This window comes from Ceratotherium simum, chromosome 18 (genome assembly GCF_057802395.1).
Source record: "Ceratotherium simum simum isolate JZ-2026a chromosome 18, ASM5780239v1, whole genome shotgun sequence".
In the NCBI taxonomy this organism is placed as follows: Eukaryota; Metazoa; Chordata; class Mammalia; order Perissodactyla; family Rhinocerotidae; genus Ceratotherium; species Ceratotherium simum.
In genome coordinates, this window is record NC_141917.1 from 844,508 (window position 1) to 867,683 (window position 23,176).

General features: G+C 59.9%; 1 protein-coding gene across 2 annotated transcripts in view; it reads right to left on the reverse strand.

The window, feature by feature from the left end:
• SLC12A7 (solute carrier family 12 member 7) overlaps nt 1-23,176 on the reverse strand; it is a 59,906-nt gene that overhangs the window by 24,066 nt on the left and 12,664 nt on the right. For both annotated transcript variants that reach the window (XM_087443089.1, XM_087443088.1), the window contains exons 2-9: nt 13,572-13,666; nt 12,919-13,041; nt 9,393-9,539; nt 7,897-7,951; nt 5,966-6,096; nt 4,295-4,536; nt 2,938-3,149; nt 65-232 (exon numbers count right to left, since the gene is read on the reverse strand). In XM_087443089.1, coding sequence (XP_087299215.1) covers nt 65-232; nt 2,938-3,149; nt 4,295-4,536; nt 5,966-6,096; nt 7,897-7,951; nt 9,393-9,539; nt 12,919-13,041; nt 13,572-13,666 — 1,173 coding nt within the window. The remainder of the gene's footprint in view (nt 1-64; nt 233-2,937; nt 3,150-4,294; nt 4,537-5,965; nt 6,097-7,896; nt 7,952-9,392; nt 9,540-12,918; nt 13,042-13,571; nt 13,667-23,176) is intronic.

The following is a 23,176-nucleotide window of genomic DNA, read 5'->3' on the forward strand; positions in this document are numbered from 1 at the left end:
TTACAGCTGGGCAGCTCACTGGTCACGGGGTGGGGGTGGGGGTAGTTACAGCTGGGGGGCTCACCGGTCACTGAGGGGAAGTAGATGCCAAGCAGCATGGTGAAGTAGGTCATGATGTCAGTGAGGACGTAAGGCAGCCCGCTGGCTCTGCTCTCCTCCGGCACGGGCACTGAGGACACACCCTTCTTCTCCACAAATGCCCCCTTCTCCGCATACGTACTCCACAGGTTATCTGGGGGGCGGAGCAGGCCAGTAATGGGACTCTGGAACCTTCCACCAGGGCTCCCATGCTCGGGGCGGGCCCAGCAGAAGAGGCTGGCAGCAAAGGGTTAATGCAGCTCCTGCTCCGCTGCGGGCTCCACCTTCACACAAGCACAAACACACCGACCTCAAAGGAAATGACCACTGAGAAAAGAACTTCCGTCTAACCTGAGGGAAAGATAGCAGTCCTCGGGTCAAGCGTGAAGAAAAGACTTTGCTACAGCCACGAACCTGTCCCTCACAAGCTGCCTGAGAGCTCTACGTGCAAGTTTCCCTCTGGAGGGGGTCAGTCAGCTGGCTCTTCCCTAGATGGAGGACCTGACCCCTAAAACACAATCCAGGTGATACCCTGGGCCACCTCCCACCTGTGCAGATCCCAGCCTGGCAGCCTCGCTGTGGCCTCTAGACCCCCTCCTCACAGGTACCCCTTCCCTTCACGGGAATTCCTCTCCTCACAGGGACCCTGCCCCTTTACAGAGACCCTCTCCCCCCACAGGAACCCCCTCCTCACAGACACTCTCTCCTCACAAGGACCCTTTCCTCCAGGAACCCGCTCCCTTTCAAAGGAATCCCTCTCCTCACAGGGACCCTCTTCCCTTCACAGGGACCCCCTCCCCCTCACAGGGACCCCCTCCCCCTCACAGGGACCCTCTCCTCACAGGGACCCCCTCTCCTCACAGGGAGCCCCTCCCCCTCACAGGGACCCTCCCTCACAGGGACCCCCTCCCCCTCACAGGGACCTCCTCCTCACTCCCCTCACAGGGACCCCTTCCTCACAGGGACCCTCTCCTCCTCACAGGGACCCTCTCCTCACAGGGACCTCCTCCCCCTCACAGGGGCCCCCTCCCCCTCACAAGGACCCCCTCCCCCTCAGAGGACTCCCTCCCCCTCACAGGGACCCTCTCCTCACAGGGAGCCCCTCCCCCTCACAGGGACCCTCTCCTCTCCTCCCCGGGACCCCCTCCCCCCAGAGGCCCCCCTCCCCCTCACAGGGACACTCTCCCCCTCACAGGGACCCCCTTCCCCTCACAGGGACCCCCTCCCCCTCACAGGGACCCTCTCCTCACAGGGTCGTTCTCCTCCTCACAGGAACCCTCTCCCCTTCACAGGGACCCCCTCCCCTTCACAGGAATCCCTCTCCTCACAGGGACCCTCTCCTCCTCACAGGGACCCTCTTCCCCTCACAGGGACCCTCTCTTCACAGGGACCCCCTCCCCCTCATAGGGACCCTCTCCTCACAGGGACCCTCTCCTCCTCACAGGGACCCTCTCCCCCTCGCAGGGACTCTCTCCTCACAGGGACTTTCTCCTTCTCACAGGGACCCTCTCCCCCTCACAGGGACCCTCTCCCCCTCACAGGGACTCTCTCCTCACAGGGACCCTCTCCTCCTCACAGGGACCCTCTCCCCCTCGCAGGGACTCTCTCCTCACAGGGACTTTCTCCTTCTCACAGGGACCCTCTCCCCCTCACAGGGACCCTCTCCCCCTCACAGGGACCCTCTCCTCCTCACAGGGACCCTCTCCCCCTCGCAGGGACTCTCTCCTCACAGGGACTTTCTCCTTCTCACAGGGACCCTCTCCCCCTCACAGGGACCCTCTCCCCCTCACAGGGACTCTCTCCTCACAGGGACCCTCTCCTTCTCACAGGGACTCTCTCCTTCTCACAGGGACCCTCTCCCCCTCACAGGGACTCTCTCCTCACAGGAACCCCCTCCCCCTCACAGGGACCCTCTCCCCCCTCACAGGGACTCTCTCCTCACAGGGACTCCCTCCCCTTCACAGGAATCCCTCTCCTCACAGGAACCCCCTCTCTTTCACAGGGACCCCGCCCCTCACAGGAAAACGCCCCTCCAAGGGGACCCCTTCCCTCTCCCCGGGACCCCTCTCCTCACAGAGATCCCTCCCCTCACCACGGACTCCTCATTCTGCACATCATCTCCACACCTCACTTCCGTTCCTGCCCCTGTGAACATGGCATCCCCTCTCTGCCTCCACATCTACCCTCCCGTTATGGCCTGTCAACAGCCAACCCCTCCAGGAGTCTTGCTCTGCGACTTTGGTTGAGAAGTCAGAACCCAGAACTGGGGGGTTGGGCTCTCTAGCTCGGAGCTCGGAGGGTCAGGACCCCCGTGCTCCCAGGGATGCGTGAATGGCGGTCACTGCAACAACCCATCCCCCCACTGCCCACCCATCTCCACTCAGCACGGCCCTCGTGCCCCCAACACCCACTGTCATCACAGCCAGAGAGACACGTGATGCCGATCTACACCAGGGCAACCAGGGTCCCAACTCAAGGTCTCAGGATCATTCTCTTCCTTTTCCCTAAAAGGTCAGGCATCTCTCCCGGGCAGTGGAGGAGCCGGCCCAACCTCTCATCACAGAAGAATGCACAAGGGGAAAAAACCCAGTCACCACCCATTAATTACTTTCCTTGGTAAGAGGATGAGCTCCCCATGCATGGTGCTACAAAGTCCTAAAAATACTGGATCACCTTTGAGCCCCTGTCCCGCTGGCCTCCATGATACGACTGCGTCTACAGCTCTGGGGACAATCACGGGCCGCGGGAAGGTCAGCAGTGGTGGAGGGGGTGGAGCAGGCAGGGGCTGGGCAGAAGGACGGGACCCAGGGGGTCTTCCTCACATGACCCGGCCCTGGCCAAGACCTGCCCGGCACTTACCCAGGAGGACACCACTGGCCACACCGGGGATGCCCTGAATCTCTGTGACGTTGTTCTGGGCAAAGTACTCATCACAGGTAGCACTGGGCATGGAGCTGTTGCAGAAAAGGCCCCAGAGCGCAGTGGTGGTCGTACTGTTGTTGACGGTGCTGACTTTGGCACAGATGTCGAAGCTGCGTCTTGATAGCGTGCGGTTCCCCAGCAGACAGACTCTGGAGTGGGCAGCAGGGACACAGTGAGACACACAGCTCCCTTGTGAAATGACTCCCTCTGCTTTTCTCCGGCAACCAGAGGTTTGTGGGGTCCCCTGTGACTTCTGACACTCTCCATTTAGTGTGACAGGAAGGTTCGCATGAGCTGCTAGGGATCAATATCTAAGCAGGATTGCAGCAGCCCCTTGAGACTGCACTTCCCGATCACAGGCTCTTACGCAGCGTGGGGCTGAGCCACGGTCTGCACTGCCGCCCTCTGTTCTGGGGTGTCTGATACAGGTATGAATGGGGCTGTTCCCATCATCGGCTTCCTCCACGTGGAGACGGCAAAGTGCAGGAGCCAGGAAGGGGCTCAGTACCAGCCGCCACTCAGCCTGCCCAGGCTCCTGGTGGATCAGTCCCGTGGGCAGTGGGCCCACCGGGCAGCCTGACATCGGAATGCCTGTCACACCACTGGCTCCCGCACTCGCTCTATGACCTTGGGCCACCTCCCTGCAACTCAGCATCCTCATCCAAAAGTGGGACAAGAGGGGCCGGCCCGGTGGCGCCAGTGGTTAAGTGTGCACGCTCCGCTGCGGCAGCCCGGGGTTCGCCGCTTTGGATCCCGGGCGCGCACCAATGCACCGCTTGGCAGGCCATGCTGTGGCAGCGTCCCATATAAAGGAGAGGAAGATGGGCATGGATGTTAGCCCAGGGCCAGTCTTCCTCAGGAAAAAAAGAGGAGGATTGGCAGATGTTAGCTCAGGGCTGATCTTCCTCACACAAAAAGAAGTGGGACAAGAAAACAATTCTGGGGCTTCCGTGAGGACACAGGGAGCTGCCAAGGGCAGGCCACAAGCGGGAGGAGCTTGGTGCTACCTGACCAGACTCAGGGCCGCCGGCTACCCCGCACACCCCTGAACCTTCACGAAACCTCCTGTCCTATCCTTGCAGATGGCACGGTCACAAGAGCATCCTGACACGCTCATCCTTGGCCCCAGTGAGAGAAGGGCAGGCTGCAGGACACAGCACCGCCAACCCAGGCCCGCCTGACACAACCGCAGGTAAAGCCTGAACTATACACCAGGCGAGGACACGCTGCATCTTTACAGACCTGGGGCCAGGACCCCGAGCACTGACCCTCGACCACGGGCCCCAGGACTCACGGGATGTCTGGGGGGTCAAAGGCGGTCTTGATCACGCCAGCATAGATGGCGAGGATGGACAGCACCACACAGGCCAGGAACACCAGGGCCAGCTTGTTGACGTACTTGACGCCCACGAAGACCACCATGGCCATGAAGACCAGCGTGCATGTTCCGTACACACGCATGTTGTGCAACAGGGCTGCCGCCTCGCCGTCCACCATCTCGGCCTGGATGATGGACGCACTCGGGGAGATGTAGGTCTGTGGGGGACAAAGCAGGGTCGAGAAGGGCAGCCCGCCTGCCCCCGCCTGGGAGGTGACCACACCAGGAGATGTGGCCAGACATGAACCCGAGCACCTTCTGAAGTGCCCCTCTCTGGAGGGGCTAGGCCGCTGGGCTGCCTCCTTCCCCGTGAGCCCCCACTCCACCAGAATGCATTCACAGTGGACCTCGTGATGCACAAAACAGGGGCATCAAACGGCGAAGAATGGGGCACGCTTGAGATGAAACTTAGCACCCTTCAAAGTGAGGCAGCTTTAGAAAACAAGGATACCCCACCTTCCTAATTTGAAGGAAAAGCAACGTTTTTCTGCTAACAGGGATGTAATTCTGGGAGAGTCCAGGGCCAGCCCAGCACAGCCCCCTGAGAACCACGCTGGGCTGGCACTGAGTCTGGCCACACCGGATGGATGCTCAGTGCATCCTGCTGAGGCTTGAGCGACCAGTGATGTAGCTCCCTGAGACGCAGGCAGGATCAGCTGTGGGCACCTGACTAACAGGGGCTCGGGGAACACGTCACCCCATTGCCCGCCATCCTGAGGTGCAGGTGGCGCTGGCAGCCGCCCCATGGCACTGGAGCAGGAGGAGGACGGAAGGTGGGGACCAGCAGGCTCTCCAAGAGAGTGACCTCTGAAGGGTCTGACAAACCAGGAAGGCATTTATACTTAAAATACAGCAAACAACTAAGTGCAAATACTTCAGTTTCAAGTTTCTAGGCAGAGGGGCCCAAAATGTTTGCCAGCTGACAAGGAACAGTGGAGAAGAAAGGTTTTACAAGAAGTGCTGCCCTTGGGGTCACTGTCACAGAAGCTGTCCCGCTGGGCCGCACCCCATGAGCTCACAGCCTGCAGGCTCCGGGTTCCCGTTGTCCACGAGACCACACATGACCTGCACCTCGGCCAGTCAGGTAATTTGGGAGACTACGTCTTCATCTAGTGAGCACCATGCTGAGCAGCCATGCCTGACCACCATGTGCACAGAGAAATCAAGTAGGGTCCACAGGAAAGGGCGGGAATCCTGGTTGAGGGGCCCTCTCCCGCCAGCCCTGACTCCTCAGATGGCTCAGGCTCCACTCCTGGGCTCAGGCCACACCCCGTCACACATACAGACATCCACTTGGCAAGCACCCTGGGGGTTGACCCCAAAAGGGAGCCGAGAGGGACACCGGGTCACTGCCAAACAGACACTGCCTGGTGGTTCCAGCCACAGCCCAGGGCCCTTCAAGAGCCCGAGGTGGCAGGTGTCCAGAGCAACGGGGTGAGGACGGTTCAGGGGGGCACTGTGTGCCACGGGATGGATTCTATGGGCTCTGGGACAGACGGACACACAGTGTCCTTCCAGGATCCCCTGTAAGCTGACTGTGGGCTATGGGCCTGGGCAAGGGAAACCAGCCCAAAACAAGACACTTACCAAAAAAATCTCAATGGTCCCCAAAATATACATGGCCCCTGCGAACGTTGTGCCGAGATAGAAGCAGAGGCCCACAGCCCCTCCGAACTCGGGCCCCAGAGACCGCGATATCATGTAGTAAGAGCCTCCAGCTGCAAAAACGCCAGGCGAGAAACAGCACGTTAGGGATGCGCCGTTTACCGTGAACACAGACCTCACAGAGCAGACAGCTCTTTGGAAGCTGTGACTAAACGAGGGTTGTGCTGAAAAACAGCCACAAGCAGAAGGCACGGAGTCCCAAGAGCCGCTCCCGTGAGCAGTCGGCACGTTGCGACGTCAGACCCAACACCTCGATTCTGAAAACTTTTGCCCCAAGGCCTAAGAAACCTAGGGTTGCATAGACATCATTTCTGCATCACACCCCAAGAGTGCGGTTGACCCCACGGCCCTGCAGGTCTCTCCCTGCCCACTCTGTCAGTTGGTTGAGACCACACTCAGACACCGACCAGCAGACCACGGCAGGACGCTGGAATACCGGAGAACTTCTCAGGGTGCACCCCGCTTTCTGAAAAACAACCTTACAAGCCAATCTGCCCTGGAATCGTCTCCCCAGGTGAGCCTGGTTAGGGCCTCCCAGCCCAGAGAAGGGGCTCTCCTCCTGGACATGTCACAGCAGAGTGAGACTCATCCCCACGCCGGGCGGCAGACCCACCAGGAAAGCCCCTCACACTCTCCTGTGAGCAGGAGGACGGCCACTCCCGGTCCATACCACCGCGCCCGCGGGGCCGGGGAGCGCCACTGCATAGTGCTTGGCGGCAGGGAAGCCCTGGGCGGAGGGGGCAGTTCTTCAAGGACTTGGGGTGCAAACAAGCTTGGCTTCACCTGTACTCGTGAGGCTGCACACACCAGGGAGCAGAGCTGGTGCCATTTCAGTTCCTCAAACCCAGGTCGCAAATAAATGAGGCCTTGAGCCTGTACTTTGCTCACGAGGCACAAACAACAGCTTGTGGTGCACCCCGGGCTCCGGGCATGGCCATCCTGCCCTTTCCTCCTTGGCTGGGGGTCACTGCTCGTGCCCTGCCCACCCAGCCCTGGGACAGGGGCCACCCTGCAAAGTGGGGAAACCACCACCCTGGTCTCAGGGCTCAAAGGCCACAGTGAACCTGCAGGGAGCCCGGGGCAGCCCCTCCCGAGTTCCGGCCTCACTGACACCTCCGTCCCTACGCCTCGGTCAGACAGTGCTGGAGGCGATGTGGCCGGCTGTGGCACTTAGTGTAGTCTTAGAAATGCCTCAGTTTAAAATGAGAGTGATGGTTTGTGGGAAAGTAAACTTCAGAATCAAGGGGAAGTGATGCTCATAGAACGCCAGGCCCTCTGTGCAGGGGTCAAAGGCGTAAACCTGACGGGAACAGTGTTGGCGGCATTTACGCAGGTTCCGCTCTGAGGAGAATCCCAATCTCACAGCAGCCTCTGAGCGCTTGGGCAGAACCCCCAGCCCGGCCTTAGAAAGGCCCCACTGTGCACTCGGGGACAGGGGAAGAGGCCCAGGACACCAGGGGCACCAGCTCTCACGCGTCCGTGTGCGGGTGAGAGCATGTGAGCATTGCTGCCCACAGGGGCGTCACTGCCAACAGGGGTCCCGGCAGGGTCTAGGCCCTGCTGAGAGGACGTCCCTTTCCTGCCTGCTCGACCCCTCCAGACGTGGAGATCTTTGCCCCTTGACACCGATGATAGGCAGCAACCTCCGGGCTGGCCGCTAGGCGGGTAAGGGCGTGTCCACACTGGGGGCCTTTTTGGATAGGGCCTCACCTGAGGCCGCGTGGGTGAAGGGTTGGTGTCAAGGTCATGACCAATGTTAAAGTAGAGCCTGCACCAGAATCCACCGACTCGGGTGTTACCGCCCAGAAAAGGAAGACTTCACTTCAGACAACTCAGCCGCCGGCACCCCTTACCTGGGACCACACCGTTGGTCGCGATCGCGCTCATGGAGATGGCGGTCAGCATCGTCTGCAGAAAGACAGGTGGAACTTTTAGAAGAAAGTGCACTTCCAAGGGCTGCCCTGGCGCTGAGACGATGGCACCAGGCCTGGGGCAGCGCCCACCTGCAGGCCCGCCTGCCCACTCCTCAGCTCCTGAGTGCAAAGGGGCTGCTGAGTGACCAGGGGCACGAGGCTCCAGGATGCTCAGGACTGCGGCCCCCGTTCTCTCCCACTTAACCCCAAAGCTGAGCTCCTGCAGGTCGCCCAGAAAACACCCACTCAGAACACCATCGCGCAGCGAAAGGCCAGCTTCCGCCTGGGTGCCCACCCCTGTGTGGGGTGTGGGGTGTGGGGGACCCATCTAGATGCCCACCCCCACATGCAGCTGGAGGACAGCCAAAGCCTGTCCAGGGCAGGCCTGCCCCAGCTCTCACCACCTGCTCAGCAAAGCGGCCACACCCGTAGGCTAGGGAGCAATTAGTTTACAACCTAAGGACCAGAAGGGACAGCGCCTCGGGAAAGCTCAAGGCCTCAGTGACCATCGACCTAGTTCCTCGCCAGGGCGCATTTATGGCTTAAATAAGGCCCTACGCTTTATCCTGCTTTTTATCGTCTTTTTGTGTGTGTGTGGCAATTACTCCAAAGATCGTTCCAGACTCATTAGGTGAAAGAACATGTTGCAGAACAGGAAGAACACGGTGAGGCTGTTTAGGTGACCACACCACCTCCCGGCCACGGGTCGGGGCACTGGGAAGCCCCCAGGGCGGCCAGGAGATGCGGCCACAGGTCAGGCGAGGCGGCTGAGTGCGTTCCAGGGGACTCTCGTTCGTCTGCATTGTTTGAATTCTTTCAGACAGAACGTCTCCAGGTGACATTTGGCTGATGAAACCAGCTCCATTACCCTCCTCGAAACAAGAATCGAGGGGAGCGGAAGGAGCGTGGCTGGTCAAGGAGGCGCTGAGGGGCGTCTAAGGGCAAACCAGAGCAGCAACACTGGAGAGGAGACTTCCTGTCGCTAACACAGACAGGGATGCAGTGCGGTGGGGGCCGAGTGGTGGATCTGGCGAGCTGGGGTCTGGGGCTGAACAAGCCAGCGATGCAGTCCCTTCATTTAAATGGGGATCCCCGAAAATGCCCAGATGATTCCAAACTGGAAAGGGACCTTGTGAAAATGCAGGACCCTCAGAGTGGTGAGAGTGCCCCACAAGAGCCCGGCCGTCAGGAGGCTCACCCCCTGTGCTTCTGCAGACGCAGTCAGATAAGATGCCGCCAGGAAAGCAACAGCCGGTAAAGACCAGCTGGCCCAGCACAGCCCGTCTTCCCTGTGCTCACACCAGCCCTGGTGAGGAGGCTGCCTCTACCCGGGCACCTTGGCATCTCAGTGTAGCGAACCCCAGAGAGCCCAGTCGTCCACACGGACAGGTCCAAAGGCAAGGACGCCATACCCGGGACCAGCCACAGGTACTCACACAGGTGCAACACATGGACACGATGAGGAAGGACTCCAGGACGCCGGCCGCCCCCACAATCCATGTCAGGCGCAGGAAGAGGATCACGCCGAGAATGTTCTGGAGGCAGGGCAGGTAGACGCCGATGAAGGTGCCCATGCGCGGGCCCTGAAAGAGAGCACAGTGGGTTCCAGGTGCTGGCGACCAGCACCCCGCAGGGCGCAGACCCGCAGCCCGCCCCCAGGAGCGAGGAGGCCCCGGAGACGGCGAAGAGGTCATGGGAACAGGAGGACAAGGAAAGGACTCAGGGATGCAAGCTTCAGTTGCCAGACCTGGAAAAATGGTAGACTCGAGACCACGCCCCAGAAGGAACCCAAGCTCTGGGGGAATTCCAGAGCAGACCGCCCGACTGCCCAGGAGCAGGGTTGGGTTCTGGGAGGGGGCTGAAGCCACATCCTCACCAGAGCAGAAAGGGAGCAGCTCTGCCTCCTCTTCCACAAGGGGAACAGCAGGGAGGTGAGCAAGTTGGGGAACAGACAGGGGCAGGACGCTCCGGGCTCTGTCCAGTGGACTGCAGCTCAGGTTCTAGAACCTTAGGAAACCGTGGACATGAGGGGAGACGAGGGGCCGTGAAGAAGGATCCCAGACAGGCCGCTGTTCACTAAAACTACAAAAGGCACAGTGACACCCCCTCCAGGCAGCAATCTGCTGAGTCCTGACCCGCCTGGAGGAAGTGATCAGGGGCTGCCGGCAAGAGCTCAGAGGACGAACGTGCTGCCGTGTGAGCGTGCTCCCTTCCCAAAGGCCCACAACCAGGCACAAGAACAGCAGAGGTGCCCCAACGTGGGGTCACCGCAGGCCAGGACTGCTGGGGGGCGCCGACGGGAACGTCCCGTTGCATAACCCCAGGAAGACCCTACAGCTGAGCAAACCAGCCTGGAAGGAACGTCGGCAACATGGCCAGGAGTCTGCCTAGCCGGCCCCGCAGCCACCAGAGGATGGACAAGGCCAAGGGGTCCCAGCCCGTCCCGTCCACAGCCAGCGTGACACCACGGTCAGGTGGCACACTGAGGATTTTGGGACAACTGGCTGAAAGATAAGACGACGTTTAACAAGGAAAACGTCTTGAATTTAGGTGAAAGAAAGGCTGGGAAGATTTGCTTTGAAAACATTTCCTGGGAATGACAGCAGAGCTGATGAACACCAGGGCCGCGAGTGGAGGCTCAAAAGGCACCACAGGCCTGGGGTCAGGGAGACGGTTCCGCTCACTCGCCCAGCCGGACAGCAGGCACCAAAGGAGAATGGGCTGAACTCCATTAAAGGAAGCAGGTGGGCTTCTCGGGGTGAGAATGAACCAGTCGGCACACGGGAATGCCTGCCACCAAGTGCCAGACACAGCTGGGCCGCTCGCCAGGGAAACTAAGAGGGCAGCCGAGCGAGTGGGGAGCCACAGGTCAGGAAGCCTGGACAGACGCAGCTCCCCGATCCCGGGACACACCAGGCAGCCCGATTTTAATGCCTGACACCAAGGCCAGCTCCTGGGCCAGTGCCTCCCACCCCAGGCCTGCCCACCCACAGGATGCGTGTTTCTGTGTAAATAAGAGAAGTGGCTATGGGTCTTAACCCTGCCGCAGGGTGGGTGTACAATGGTTTAGGGGTTTTTCAGTCGTATAAAAACGAGAATGCAAATGCAAAGTGACAGCGAAGATGGGACAGCTGCCAGCTTCTATTTCACAGTCTCAGTTAACCCGTGAAATGATCAATAAAGATTCCAATGAAGCAATCCCTCCAGTCAGAGCTGCAGCCCGGCTCCTGGCCCACGTGGGCCCCGCACGCCTCGGGCCCAGCCTCAGATCCAGCTTGTCCAGACACAGTTCCCGGCCCTGCGGCTGCGGAGACCCTGAGTCATCTTAAAAGGGCATAAGGGGACTTCGGTTCTCTCATATAAGGCCGCTTTGAAGGATCAACTGGACTCGATGACGTGGCCCAGGAGGCTGGAGGCACCCGGGCCTTGGAGACGGCGCCTTACAGGGGAACCGATGCCTGATCTCTGGGGACAAGCTCCTGAGCTTCTGGGCCTCATCAGTCAGAAAGACAATGAGGGCCGGCCTCCACCCTCCCGCCCCAGGGGACCTCACTCAAGTCCTAAGTGGGACAGCTGGATTCATCCCAACTGAAACCTGTCCACCTGGCTACATGATGGTTGAGCCACGTGAGAGTCATGGGGTAGCTGGCTCCCTCCTGCAACTAAAACCCAGGCTGGTCAGCCTGAGGCCCCTACTCCCATGTCCCCAGGGGACGGGGGCCACACAGCTGCTGTGTCCCGGGGGTGGGGACGTCTTAGGTCCTGACCTGGCAGGGGGGTCCACACCACGTGCTGTGAACAGATTCATCAGGCTGGACACCTAGGTTACATTTCAGTAGGAACCACGACCGGGGTTCTGGGCTGCATTTCTGTCTGTGACATGCTGGGCCGTGCTGGGTGGCCTGGGGGGAGCCAGGGTGGCAGGCAGGGCCACTGCCCTTCCGCCCTGCCCACTTCTCAAACAAAGAGCAAACGCCCTCAAGTGTCAAGCACACGAGTATTCACTCTGCTAAGTTTACAGGAAGAGGAAGGAAACAGCAAAGAGCTCCTTCCTGGTGGCCTGACTTCCTGACGGCAGAGGGGGCCAAGGTCAGGCCAGACACAGCGCTTGGGGAGTGAGCAAGGCCATGGACACAGGGCTCCTGGCCCCTCGGCCCTGGGGCTCACCCGATGGACAGGGTAGACATGGGGGAGGGAGAGAGATGGCAGGGAGGCGGCCAACGGGACCCCACTCTGTCAGACCTCGAGTGCTGGGGGGTCGCTCAGCCATCACGTCCAGCTGGCAGAAGCCTACAGGAAACACCAGACCCCTCGCAGCCAGGCCAGGGGCTCAGGCCCCACAACGCCTCCCGTCCTGCTCCCCAGGCCTCTCCCCGCTCACAACCCCTCCTCTAAGAGCACAGGACCTTCAGGGGTCTCAGCGACAAGAGTTAGGGGAAACAAGGGAAGAATCATCGTTTAAAATTGAAAAAGCCACTTTCTACCCTTAACTGGGCCACCTGCAGGAGCGATGGAGAGTGAAATTGTTGCTGAGACTTGGAAACACCAATTTTTTGTCAAGATTTCAGAGGGAGGGAGAACAGGAGAGAGAACATGATCTTGGGGATCGGGGCCCCAATTTTTTAGAAGGCAGGTGGGGGAGGGGGGACCCTGGGTGGAGGAGGGCAGGTGGGGGAGGGGGGCCCCCAGGTGGGGGAGGGCAGGTGGGAAAGGGGAGCCTGGGACATGGGGGGGGGCAGGAGGGGAGCCTGGGGCATGGGGGAGGGCAGGTGGAGGAGGGAGGACCCTGGGTGGGGAGGGCAGGTGGGGAGGGAAGCCCGGGGAGGGGCGACCCTGGGTGGGGGAGGGCAGGTGGGGGAGGGGAGCCCGGGGCATGGGGGAGGGCAGGCAGGGGAGGAGGGACCCTGGGTGGGGGAGGGGGGACCCTGGGTGGGGGAGGGGAGCCCGGGGGAGGTGGCTCACCTTGACCTCGTGCCTCCTGCTGTCCTCGCCCTCCTCGTGCTCCACGGCGCCCTGGCTCAGGTTGGTGTAGTTGGCCAGCTTATTGAGGAGTGAGGACACCATGGGGTTGCTGTCCATTTCCTCCTGTTTAGGACCAAGACATGGAATTAGTTACCCCAACCCCCAAGTGACCGCCCCCAAACCAACTAGATCAACCGCCCAGCAGGGCTCCCTGCCGTGTGGACAGCCAGAAAGCCCACTTCCAGGGCCGTCTGGAGCCCCACTCTGCGCCTGGTCCTGAAGCCCAGACCTGAAATGGGCCGGCGAGGCCCTGGACACGTGCAGAGCAGGTCTGAAGTCAGGGGTCAGTGGCTAGAGGTCGGGGCACCAGGGCACACTGAGCAGGACCACCCATCCAGTGAGGGAGGCCAGGGTTCCCCTGATGGCCCCAGATTCAGCCACTCCGAGGGCTCCCCGAGGCCCCTCACAGGGAGGTGTCAGCTGAGGGGCACCGGGCACAGCCGTGGAGGGCCAGGGATGGCTGCCAGCTCCCTCCCTGCACGGTGTCCCGTCGGGGGCAGCCCCCAGTTCACCACAGGCTAGGGGTCGCCAAACCACGGCCTCTCCGCTTGTCCCGACTATAGCCCGCCTGCTTTGTGTGGAAAACAGATTACCTCAAACAGCGCCATGTTCTTTCTTTCAAAGACACTCTCCCTGTCCACCTCCACATTGTTAATGAACGGGCTGCTTTCTCTCGGGTGTCCATCTCCTGTCGGGGACACGACTCGGGTCAGTCTCAGAAGGAAGTGAAAGGAGGCAAAGTCAGTGAGAGGGCAGGTGGGGGCAGGGCCGCAGGGCCCCGGGTCCAGGGGGGATGAGGCAGAGCCCCAAGGCGACGACGGCCGGATGCAGGGCCCCAGGGTGGGGGAGGCCGGTGTCCACGGCCAGAGGACGGAGCGGGTGCTGGGCTCTGAGAACCGTGAGCGACCAGTCCTCCTTCTCTGAGAACCCAGACAGGCACGGCCCTGCGGGCACCAATGCCTGGGACAGACTGCGTTGGGGACATTGCCTCGAGGGGCGTCCTGGGTTTCCCCCCTCAGCCCCGGGTCCCGAGGGGCCTAGGGCAGGACTGGATCCATCAGGGAGGTGAGACAGGCCGGAGCCAGGGTGACCCCCAACCAACACGCACCCGATGAGCCAAGACCACCGCCCGCAGCCACAGTGAGGGTGAGGGACATGCCTGCCTCACAGCACAGGGACGCTGCAGGCCACCTGGACGCCCATGCTGGGCCTGGACCCCTCAGGCAGGGTCACTCTCCCCGTCCACCCCACGGGGCAGCCCGAGCAGCCTAGCTGCCCCACAGCCATCTGGAACACTGACTCTGGGAGGCGACTGGTCCTCCATCGCTGGACGCTCCAGCCCTGCACGCCCAGTGGAATCGTCACAGGGCCACGGGCAAACCACGGCCGTGTCAGGGGTGAGGAGAAGGCGACCTCAGTGGGCAGGGTCACACCCAGGCCCCTCCAGCAGGAGGGACGGCCGCGGCCTCTCACCTCCTCCCCCAAGGACACAGCAGGCAGCCGAAGAAGATACCAAACGCCCAACACACGAAACATGCCAATCTCACGAGGAACGCACTTAGGGCAAAGCGACGCCACCCCCAGCTTCACCCCACCCAGGCGGGAGGAGGGGGCCGGTAGACGCAGACACCTCAGTCCTGGGGGCGCAGCTGGAGGCGGGTCCCCAAGGCAGGCACAGGCTTTAGCAGACGGCCACGTCTGCAAACTCCCCACAATTAACCAGATGCTGTCAGACCAAAATGTATGGCACTTTTTATGAAGATAAATAAACCTGTTCAGTAACCAAATGGCCTGTGAGTGGGAATTTGGTTTTAAATTATGGTTCACTACACAATAAAGCTGTGCGCTTGTTTTAGAAAATACGGGGCTACACGGGACGTGAAGTGAGGCCCACGGAACGCTAGATGAAGAGCAGGTAACACGGCATTACGCACAGTGGGCTCCCCCTCCGGCATGGTGAGCACTGGGAGGGGAGTGGTGCCGGGACCCTGCACGATGACCCCTTTACGCTGCCCCGACAGGCTGTCCACCAGGAGGAGGAGGGAGAGTCTACGAGGAGGAGGAGGGGGACTGGGTACAAAGAACTCCGAGGGCCGCCTTCTGTTCAGGAACTCCAAGGCCTGATCGTTCCCTTTTGGGCCACAGACGCCACAGTGCTTCACTAACCCTCCTGGGGACCAGTGTCCTAAAAGACCAGGAACTCCTCCGACCGGCCGGCCTGTCGCTATCAGTGACGTGAAAGCACACATAAGTCTGTCAGTTTTGTTTCGTAGCAGCTGTGAGTGTCCCCAAATCCTGATGGATTATGGCAGCCTGACCGCGACCTCCCACCAGCCTGGAGCACAGCTCCCCGTGCGGAGCGTCACGGAGCCCAAAGGCAGGGGGCCCATCGCGGACCTGCCGTCTCCGTGGCTACTTCTGTCAGGACTGCCTGACCCAGGCCCTGGGTCACGGTCCAAGAAATCAAAGCCCTCACTGTGGCCAGGTCACGGTAGGGTGGGGGAATGGCTGAGCTTGAGCCCCGAATTCAATCTGGGAGCTCACTTCTAGATCCTGAAACGTGAGGCCTGATCACGCCTCCAAACTCAAAACAGGGAGAAAAACCTCTCGGCATCGTTCTAACCAGCAGCCCCTAAGTGACAGGGAGCCCTGCCCCAGACCCATTCAAGCAGGGACAGCAACACCACCCCAGAGGCCACCAGCAGGGACACGGGGCGAGCACCGTGACCTGTACCCCCATCCTTCCCCACCTGCAACCCCCCACACCATGCCTACCTACAAGTCACCACCACCAACGGGCCTCATGGGGCCACACCAGGGAAAGGCCCGGCCCAGGAGGACCTCCTCCCGGGGTGGGGGGGGGGACACCCTCATGCCCACCCACGAGCGCAGGCTGCCACCTCCTGCCACACCACGAGGCCTTCTGAGCTGTTCTGACCTGATCATACATCAGAGGAGTCTCGAGTGAGGACACCAGGAAAACGTTCCAAAAACAGGCTATTCTCAAGCCCCGGGGTGCCAAGCGTGAACTGCGGGGAATGGCCTGCCCACAGCAGGGCCTGTTGGGGTGACCCTGCCATGGTCCCGCTTTCTGACAGACTCCCCAAAAGGAGACAGAGGGTCGCCAAACCCCTGGACGCTCAGGGAGGGGTATGTCCGCCAGTCTGTCCCCCGGGGCGGCTGTAGGTCACGTCCTGTCCCCTCACAAGGGAGAGAAACTCGGGGAGACAAGAGGAGGAGCAGCAGGGAGCCAGTGGGCGTCCAGAGCCGCCACGATGGGCCCAGCAGGGCGCCACCCTCCTCACTCTCCACTCGGCTGACCAGTCCCCTGAAATCCGCAGAGCCCGCACCTCAACTCCACAGCCAGCTACCCAACGCTCCCCGACTCCTCCCCTGGGGGATGCCCGGCGTCCCGGCCCCTGGCCCCCCAGACGGGCAGTGAGTTTCAGTGACGGAAGAGGCGGCGGCAAGATGGGCTCTGCGGTGCGGACCGGAATTGGCTAGCGGTGTGAACACGAGGTCCTTCGTCTCTTTCGCCAACCACACACATGCTCCAGGTGTGTGTACATCACACGCACACACGTTCCCTAGCGCTCCCTGCTGACGGGCCTGGAAGCAGGGACGCCAGCTCAGTTACTAGACCTCCACCAAAACGCCCGGGCTGCTGGAGAGACGGCGACTCCAGGGCTGGGGCAGCACACGCACGCCGAGCCTGAACCCTCAGGTCGGTCAGAAGGAGAGCTCAGAGGACAACATCGTGAGTCACGAGGAGAGAGCAGCTGGAGGAAGGGGCTCCACTGGCAGCCTCCGAGACAATCTGAGCATCAGAAGAAAAGACCACAGTGAAGAACCCCAACCTGCTGCAAAGGTCCAGAAGTCCACACGATGTGACAACAGGATACATGGGGAGGGAGGAGCACCCCTCCTTAGTGCAGAACGCTAACTAGTCTATGTGGAAGGAGCAGGGGCAGAAATCACTGCTGGACCAAATCATCACAGTGACCACTCGGGGCGAGAACCGTCAGTGGACGCTGGGAGCACGGGCGAAAGCTGGAGGAACAGGGCGTGGACCCGGCCCACGGCGCCGCCCACGAGGCACTGACTCAGTGTGACAGGAGCCAAGGGCAGTGCCCAGTGGAGAAGCCAACCCGCTGACCTAACCAAGGGGTCAAGGTTAACATCAGGACCACACCCCAATCAACACCCAAAGAAAACACGTCACATGGGGTCCCAGCAGCTGAGCACGAGGAAGCTTGAGACAAACCCAAACAAGGGACAACCTCCAGAAATGGCCCTCCTCAGAAATGACACCACGGAGGACAAACAGGCTGCAGAAAGTTCCAGATGGAAGGAGACGATGGAGGCGGGACGACGGAAGGCAGTGTGTGACCCGATTCCTTAGATAAAGGACATCAAGTGTGTTATTGGCTGACAGGAGAAATCTGAGTAAGACTTTCAGTCGAGGAAAAGTTCCTGATTTTGGTGACTATCTGGCAGAGATTATGAGAGAAAATGCGCTTGTCTGTAGGAAACACACCCATAAAGGGCATCGTATCTGCTCCTTGTTCTCCACAGTTCAGGAAAAAAGTGTGAGAGGGCGGAGAGAAATATAGAGCAAATGTGGCAAAACGTTAACATTTAGGGAATTTAGGCCAAAGGATATGTGGAAATTCTTTGTGCTCTTCTTCCGAGTTTTCTGAAGTCTAAATTTACGTCAGAATAAAGTTCAAACAAAAAACACAAATACGTTCACATAAAAAAGAAATAATTTCTAAAAACCTCCTCCCTGCACTGCAGTGTCTTCATAATGAAGTCACGACAAGGCCTCGTGCATGCTCTCTGGTGTTCTAGTGGATTCCTGCTCAGCATCCTTTTTCTGGTAGTAATGACTTTATTTTTCTGGTAATAAGGATCGGCAGTTCCCGACCGTGTTTCTGGAGTAAACGGGGATGGAAAGAGCTCTCTCTGTCTGGACTCTAGAGGATACCAGGCCAAGCCCTGCCCCGGTGGCCCGGCTCCGACCACACAGCCCAGGTGCCTGGCCACCCCGGGGGGCAGTGAGGGGATGCGGCCTGGGTTTCAGGTTCTCCCTCCGAGGAGCCAGTCCTGCTGCACGACCTTGGACAAAGTCGAAGCTCCTGGGTCTCGTGTTTCTCGTTGCCGGGGAGAGGCGGCTGGCATGGGAAGGGCCTCTCTGCTCAGCTCAGGCGGGCAGCTGCCGAGCGTCCTGAGCGTCCCTGAGCATCCCTGGCTCTGCTTGGGGAGCAAGTCTGGTCACGTGGGCTCTCAACAGGAGCCGGAATTGTAAGTGACCAGGTCCATCTGAAGCCTCTGCCGGCCGCGCAGGGAGAACACTGTGCCCCCAGCAGCGACCCTTCATCCGAGGAAACAGTCGTCTCCCGGACCATCTGATGTTCAGGGGAGCGGGCGGTGGAGTGGGCACCCTACTCTCCGGCGTGAGGAGGAACACCTCCGACAGGCGTCCTGACAGGACTCCACAGCAACAGCAGGGGAAAAGCCCGAATGAGCGCTCCCCTGGGAGCCGGAAAGAAAACGCAACAACAGCCCAGTCGGGCGGGCGGGTGTCCAGTGACTTATTCACATCACGGGACGTATGCTCTGCCAGCAAGGACGGAGAAACTCGGGGAAGGCGATGAAGCAAACACCCCGAGAACAAAGAGCAGCCCGACGGTGCCACAGGCATGGCCAGAGGTCGGGGTTGGGGGTCAGGGCCACACCTTTGGTTTCCCATTTTGCTGCTTATCAGAGCAACCAGACTACGAGTGCAGAAAATGGGGAAATGCACACAAAATAAACAGGACGGGAAAGCACGCCCTCGGTATCCGGTAAATCCTCCAATTCCGTGGCCGCGCTGACTACTCCCCAGTTCACGGCCCAGTGAGAGCGGCATCCCTCGTTATCAGAGTTGTAAACCAGGGTTTTAATCCCTAATCCTTTAAAGAGAGCACATTTCCCTTCATTTTTTGAGAAGAGCGTCCATTTAGTCAATCCTCGGGCTGCGCTCGAACGCGCTCGTGTGCCCGGCACCGGGAGACAGGAGCACTTCCCCGAGGCGACAGCAGAGCTGGGACTCCCAGCAGAGCCCGCAGGCGGAACCAAGGCCCAGACAGGACCGGAGTCCAGGCCACGTCCCGCCCACCAGGGGCCTCCCCACGCGCGCCTCCACTCCTTGGTGCCCACACCTCTCTCAGTTTCTCCTCAGTTCTGCTGGAGCCAAGACACTGGCTCAAAAAGCACCTGCTTCCCCCACCGCCCCCCGGGATTCACCCGCACGTCCGTGAAACACAAACATCACTGACACAGCACCTGGAGGGTCCCTAACTCTTCACCTCTGAACACACCCAAACCTCAGCTTATACCTGTCAAGGAGGGACAGGTTACAACCAAGTTGGAACAAAGGAAATCTTGGTCCTAAAACCCCCAGGCCTGACCCTTCCACCCACGGGGAGGGCTCTGAGGGCACAGCCGCCACCCGGAAGCCACGTGTCCAGGGAGCCAGATGGAAACCCCTCCCACTCCCGGCCAGGACTCTGCCGTCAGCAGGCACAACCCTGCCAGGCCCGGCCAAGCTCTAGAGGGCAGAGGTCCTCCTCAGGCCGAGACCCACCTGTGTTTCAGGGATGACGCCACTCACCTGGGCTTGCACCCCCTTCGTCATTCTGCTCATCCATGACAAGGACTGGAGAACAAGCTTGAGCAGAGGAACCCTGGGGGCGCAGGTGCTGGAGGGGCAGATGGCAGCCCAGCCACGCCAGGCCCCACAGTGTCCTCCCGGGGCAGGTCGTGCGATGAGGGACGGCCCCACAACCGGATCAGGTGTCCTGGGCCATGCTGGCCGGGAGGGCAGGACCCACACCTGCTGTCGCCGAGCGCAGTGCTCGCGGCACAGACGACCCGGACAGTTAATTTGCTCTGATGGACAGGCGGTATCGCAGGTCAGATGTTTAATCACAGTGATGGCCGGAGGTCACAGGATTAACCCCACGCCATCCCCCAACAAAACTGTTCCGTCCCAGATGTGAACCCATTTCCAGCTCCTCCGCAGCTGAGGACAGAAACCATGCGCTCGCCCCACATTCACAGAAATAACTAAACCTCCTCATCTCACATCACAGACACACCCACTGGTGTTTATTGCATACAAACGACAGCTGGAGGTGGCTGCAGGTCACCGTCCAGGCCGAGCCCCTGGGGTCCCTCCAGAGCCTAGACGCAATGACACGCAGCACGTCACAGCCGGGCGGTCACACTCGGCACAGAGGAGTGGCGGGACAGCGCCTTCACAGGACACGAGCCTCAATTCCGGAAAGCCGACATGGGGGGACAGAGATGGAGCCAGCCCCAGGAAGGGTCCCTCGAAACCTAGTTCACCTCACCCTGCGACTGTGGGTGCTATTCCTTTCACCACTGAGGAACAGACTAGTCAGATCTTAAAACAAGGATCCTTCAGCCAATAGTCTATGGCGGGACATACAAGGCTTGGAATTTCATTGCGCTCCTCCCCATGAGCCTGATGCAACAGGGATGGCGCTGGGCCCGTGGGCTCCCATCTGCCGGAGGTGCCCCAGGGACGGCCGAGCCGTGGGTACACCCAAGGGGAAGAGAGAACCAAAGGCACCCGATGATCCGGGGAGAACGAAAGGGGATCTCCCCTAATGGAGGGAACTGGGGGAGACTTCACGGAAACATATCACGAAGACACGCAAAGCGCCCATCCAGTCGTCCCTAACGCAGCACGGGGAGGGGGCACTTGTGTGCTCAGAGATGCTGCATCAGAGACCCTCCGAGAGTCTGTGACAGCCTATCCTCGGGTAGCTTGCACAGGTGGGGAATTCCACAGACACAGCCTCAGGATTCAGAAACCACCAGGACATCGCGGGTGTCACGTGGCACGGAGCCTCAGGGCGTGGTCACAGCTGCGTGGACTTCTGCCATGTACAGCGCTAGCTCCCGACTCTTGATGTTCTCTCTCCTCTTCTGCTTTCCCAGGACACAGCAGCAACTGGTGTAACTAATCATTTTACTGCCTTTAACATGCATATTTAGTGGTCGCGCAGCAGCTCGGGCAGCAGCGTTCCCAGCTCCCTGACCACCCAGGGCCACCAGCCTTAGGGGCACTCGGGGTCTGAGGCCACAGCACCAACACCAACCACTTCATTAAACAGTGAAAACACTTAAGATTCAGCTCGTCACCCAACAAATCAGCAGCAACGCAGCCATCTTAAACACAGGGTAATCTGAGCAGAAAAGCAAATGGCGACAATTGGTCACAACTCAGTAAGAGAATCCATAAAGCCACTTTGTTACTCAGTGAAAAAAATTAAAGGGTGGGGGTGGGGGTGTAGGCTGAACTTCACGACTCATTTCCAACTAACAAAGTACAGAAAGAACAGAAAAGCAACTTTACGGAGCAGAAACCTGGCAAATGCATGTCGGCGAGCGATCGAGGTCACTCAGCAGGGGCAAGTCATGGTGATGCGAGGCACCTTGATGACAGTACGAGAACATCACATTCCCCCCTGTGATCTTCCTCCTGAACCCACAGCCCCTGTCTGATCCTGAGAAGAACATCAGACAAATCCCAGTGGAAGGCATCCTCAACCCAGCCGGCAAGCCTGCTCAGAACCGTCCAGGTCACCCAAACAAGCAGAGTCTGAGGAACCGTCATGCCCCAGGGGCCTAAGGAGGCACGATGCTGAATGCAGTGTGGGCCCCGGGACGGAGAAGGACACCAGGGATGGAGCGAGAAGCTGACAGTCAGGGGTGCAGCGCGCAGGTGGCTGGGGCCAGCCCTCGGCTGCGACAACCACAGTTACTGCGGCATCGGCCCCGGGCACCCGGGAGCCCTGCAGATCCAGGACTGTGCAAATGTACAGTTCCTCAAATCAAGAGAAAAGTAACTTTTCTCTCGGTGGAACCACAAAGAGAAAACCTAAGAATCGAGACCTGGAAAACAGACAGAGACAGAAGGTGCAGGCGCACAGATATCGGCACAGGAGAGTTCTTACAACACCACCCTCGCAACCACCATGAGGACCAAGTGATTCGGGCAGGAGTCCGCAAGACCCTGAAACCACCGGGTGAGGAGTGGGGGGCAGGCCCCTATATACTCATAACAAAGGGGAGGTGACCAGTACTGGGGTCATCTGGGGTCACACAGGCGGTCAGACTTTGACTCCAACAGCCAGGCATCATGGGATGTTCTCGAGGCATTCTCACCTCAAAGCGTTTCTCCTGAAAACAACCCCGAGGAAATGGCCATGTGTAAATTTTGTGGCATCCTACCAGACATCTGACCCAGACCCTTCACGCATGTTGATATCAGGAAAGACAGCAAGGTAGCGGAATGTTCTAGATCATAAGTGGGCAAGCTTTCTCTGTACAGGGCCACACTGTCCTGTCACAACCACTCACGGCCGCCAAAGACAACGTGTGAACAAGTGGCAGGGCCACGTTCCAATAAAACTTTATTGACAAAAGCAGGTGGCCAGCCCCAGCAGCCAGGCTTTGAACACACCGCTGCAGGCGATTCTCTCACTAGCCCAGGAGGCTGCCATGCAGGGAGGCAGCGGTTCTTCTTCCAGCCCACCCTAACATCCGCCCAGCATTAGGAGCCATCCCAGCCCTGCCCCACCTCACAGCACGTAGGAACAGCCTGTTTAAAGCCCCTCCCTGAAGAGGCCCCCTCCTCACGCTCCCTTGGCTTTCCAGCCCTGAGAAGTCCACAGAAGCCAGTGCTTCACGGATGACCCCTCAGTGGAGCAGGACAGGGCCTTAGTGACCACACACACCTGCTGGTCCCCCTCAAGGGCCTAAAGAAAGTTCCAGTAACACGTCTGCTCATGGCACCTTTCAAACATGGCACACCAAGCCCATCTATCCCCAGAGGTCATGGCTCTGGATGGGGGCCAGGCTGGGCACTCCCAGGATGACCAGCCCAGGCCTGGGACCCAGAGCCGCAGCCACGCCTTGGCCCTCAGAGACCACAGATGAGCTCTCCCAGGAACGGACTGGACAGCTGGCGTCTGCCCGTCGAGAACCCAGGGCTCCAGGAAGCAGCCGCAGGAGGAAGGGGCAGGCAGAGGGTGGGCGGCCCTGACCAGCACTGTCCTCCCCATGAAGGCAGTGGTGGGAACACTCTAGACGAAGTCGTGGGGCGCTTCCTCACCTCGTCATT